General features: G+C 36.2%; 1 protein-coding gene across 3 annotated transcripts; it reads right to left on the bottom strand.

Annotated features, from left to right (window-relative positions):
• Nucleotides 1-503: 503 nt before the first annotated feature.
• Nucleotides 504-1,959, bottom strand: LOC122072706. Of its 3 annotated transcripts, none has more exons than XR_006138594.1 (3): nt 1,827-1,959; nt 909-939; nt 504-810 (listed from the first exon to the last, which is right to left on the bottom strand). XR_006138594.1 is itself a non-coding variant. In XM_042637202.1 (3 exons), exons 1-3 carry the CDS (start codon nt 1,737-1,739, stop codon nt 607-609), a joined length of 252 nt encoding a protein of 83 aa, XP_042493136.1. In that variant the 5' UTR covers nt 1,740-1,932; the 3' UTR covers nt 504-606. The 3 variants fall into 3 exon arrangements, 2 of the variants coding, with proteins under 2 accessions (XP_042493136.1, XP_042493064.1); XM_042637202.1 differs by having other exon boundaries at nt 1,723-1,932; XM_042637130.1 differs by lacking the exon at nt 1,827-1,959 and adding an exon at nt 1,122-1,716.
• Nucleotides 1,960-2,300: the final 341 nt, after the last annotated feature.

Below are 2,300 nucleotides of genomic sequence, written 5' to 3'. Positions count from 1 at the left end.
GGGACTAGTCAGGCTAAAGACCTGAATACCCGTCATTAGAAAAAAAAAATTGTGGTAGTTGGCTTCTGAGTGGAGATCCACAACTCCATCATGGCTTAGTTTTCATTAGTGGCATGCATGGCCAACGACATCGGTAGGTCTACATGAGAAGAACAAAGGAAGTGTATTCAACGGTCATCTTTACCACAAAACCTACCTCTCCAAGACCATCGTCGTCCAGGGAGCATATTCTAGGATCCTCTCTCTCTCTCTCTCTCTCTCTCTTTCTCTCTCTCTCTTTTCGTACTCCACACTTCATCAGTATTTGCTTCTTTTTTTTCTTGTTTTGAAATTGATTTTGTAGAAATTGTAAAACCAACAGGTATTCCCAAATTTTTTTTTTTTAATGTTTATCTCCAAGATAAAGCAAATAGAGAAATAATTTTTGGTATTGATGATTTTAATCTTGCTTCTTTGCTAATCATGAGAGTGCGATAAACTGTGACAAAGAGGACACAACATGATAATCCAAAATTCTTTTATTAAGCTTATTCAAATCACTGCTTCAAGTTCCCATGAACATGAACATAATAATAATAATAATAATAAACAATGTAAAATTCCTACTCATATGCTAAAATTATATATTTCATGGGCATTTGGGCCCCCCTTCTTTGGTTTTCCAGTTGTTGTAGCAAGGGCATTCCTCCTTGTGCCCATAAGTACCAGATGGGACACACAAACACTTCTTGCAGCACATGTTGCAGAAGAGCAAGCAGTTATTCTTGTGAGCCGTTGCAGAACATCAATAATCGCATGCTTTGGCACAATCTACCAAATTAGATTATATTATTAGCTAAGTATTTCATTAATTATGAACATTTAGATGTGATTAAGTGAGAATTCAGGAGAAAGAGTGAGTTCGATACCTTCAGGACGAAGAGACCCTTCTCTACCCATCTACGTATTTTAAAAAGAAAGAGCGAAAAGAAGAAGAGAAAACATTAGATGACAAAATATTTCAAGAAAAATTATAGGTTTACGAAGATCCAATGACCTATTCACTTCATGGAGTTCACAAAATAGACACAATTAAATAATAAAGCAGAGTGTAGTAGATATAGGAGGGTCCAAATCAAAACCTTAGAGCATTAAATGTAAATAGCTCCTCAAGTACACAAAGGTACCAAACACCATAACAAACCAATGCGGGAGTATAACTCTGCATGTCCCAATATATCTCAACACTCCCCCACACTTCTTCAATAGACCTCGCTCTACATGTGGACAGACAATTTAGGGAAGATAAAAAAGAAATATGGGCTCGGATACCATATTGAAGGGACAATAACTCTATAGTTCTAAACATCTCAACACTTCGGTTTATGGCAAGGAAGTACTGGACTCCAATGACGATCCTAACATAGATCATCTAATAATAGCCCAATTCAGGTTCTAGATACTTGCAACCTTGATTTATCCTAGTTCACGCAAGGGCCTTGGCTCCATTAGCAATATCCAGAACAACAGGGAAACAAGAATCATTTAAAGGCACTCACTGACCTTGGAAGAACTTAATGTCTTGTTGAGTTCTCTGAGCAAGAATGAATCTAGATGAGAGATGAATGATTACAATTAAGGGCTCTAACTGAGGATCAACTTGATATATTTTACAAAGTTAAAAAAAAACTTGCCACCAAATGCCTAAATATAAATTTGACATGCCAAGTAAGGGGAACTTACAGGTTGATAGTTAGCATCACTCTTAGTTGTTAACTAAACCTACAATTTATGAAATGCATCACAATTTCAGTAGAGAGAGAGAGGGAGAAGAATTTTGAACTAACACTTGAAACTTGCACGACCAAAACAAAGGCAAGAAGAAGGACAAAGGCAGAAGGCAATCCAAAAAAACGAGCCATATCTCTTAGTCTTTACTTAAAATTTGGGACAAGAAGAAGCGCTTTGAGCACAATGGTGTAACCTGGTGCTTGTTATATGGTTGGTAAGATAGCCATAAAAGGGAAAAGATCTCCAAGGATCCCTGTCATAAAAGGGAAAATATCTCCAAGGATCCCTACCCTAGATTCACATAAGAAAGTCCGATATATGCCAATATGAATTCTCCAAACAAAAACTTTTACAACTAATGGTTTGAATATTCCTAGAAAAAATGTTACTGTCGAGATAAGAATTGAATTAAAAAATTTACAACTAATGGTTTGAATACTCCTAGCAAAAATATTACTGTCAAGATAAGAATTGAATCTAATAAATAGTCCCCTCCTAGTCATGTCACATGGAAGAGTGATGAGGAAATT

This window comes from Macadamia integrifolia, chromosome 1, assembly GCF_013358625.1.
Source record: "Macadamia integrifolia cultivar HAES 741 chromosome 1, SCU_Mint_v3, whole genome shotgun sequence".
Lineage (NCBI taxonomy): Eukaryota > Viridiplantae > Streptophyta > Magnoliopsida > Proteales > Proteaceae > Macadamia > Macadamia integrifolia.
The sequence above is the reverse complement of the archived record's forward strand: the minus strand, read 5'-3'. Positions and strand labels throughout refer to the sequence as shown.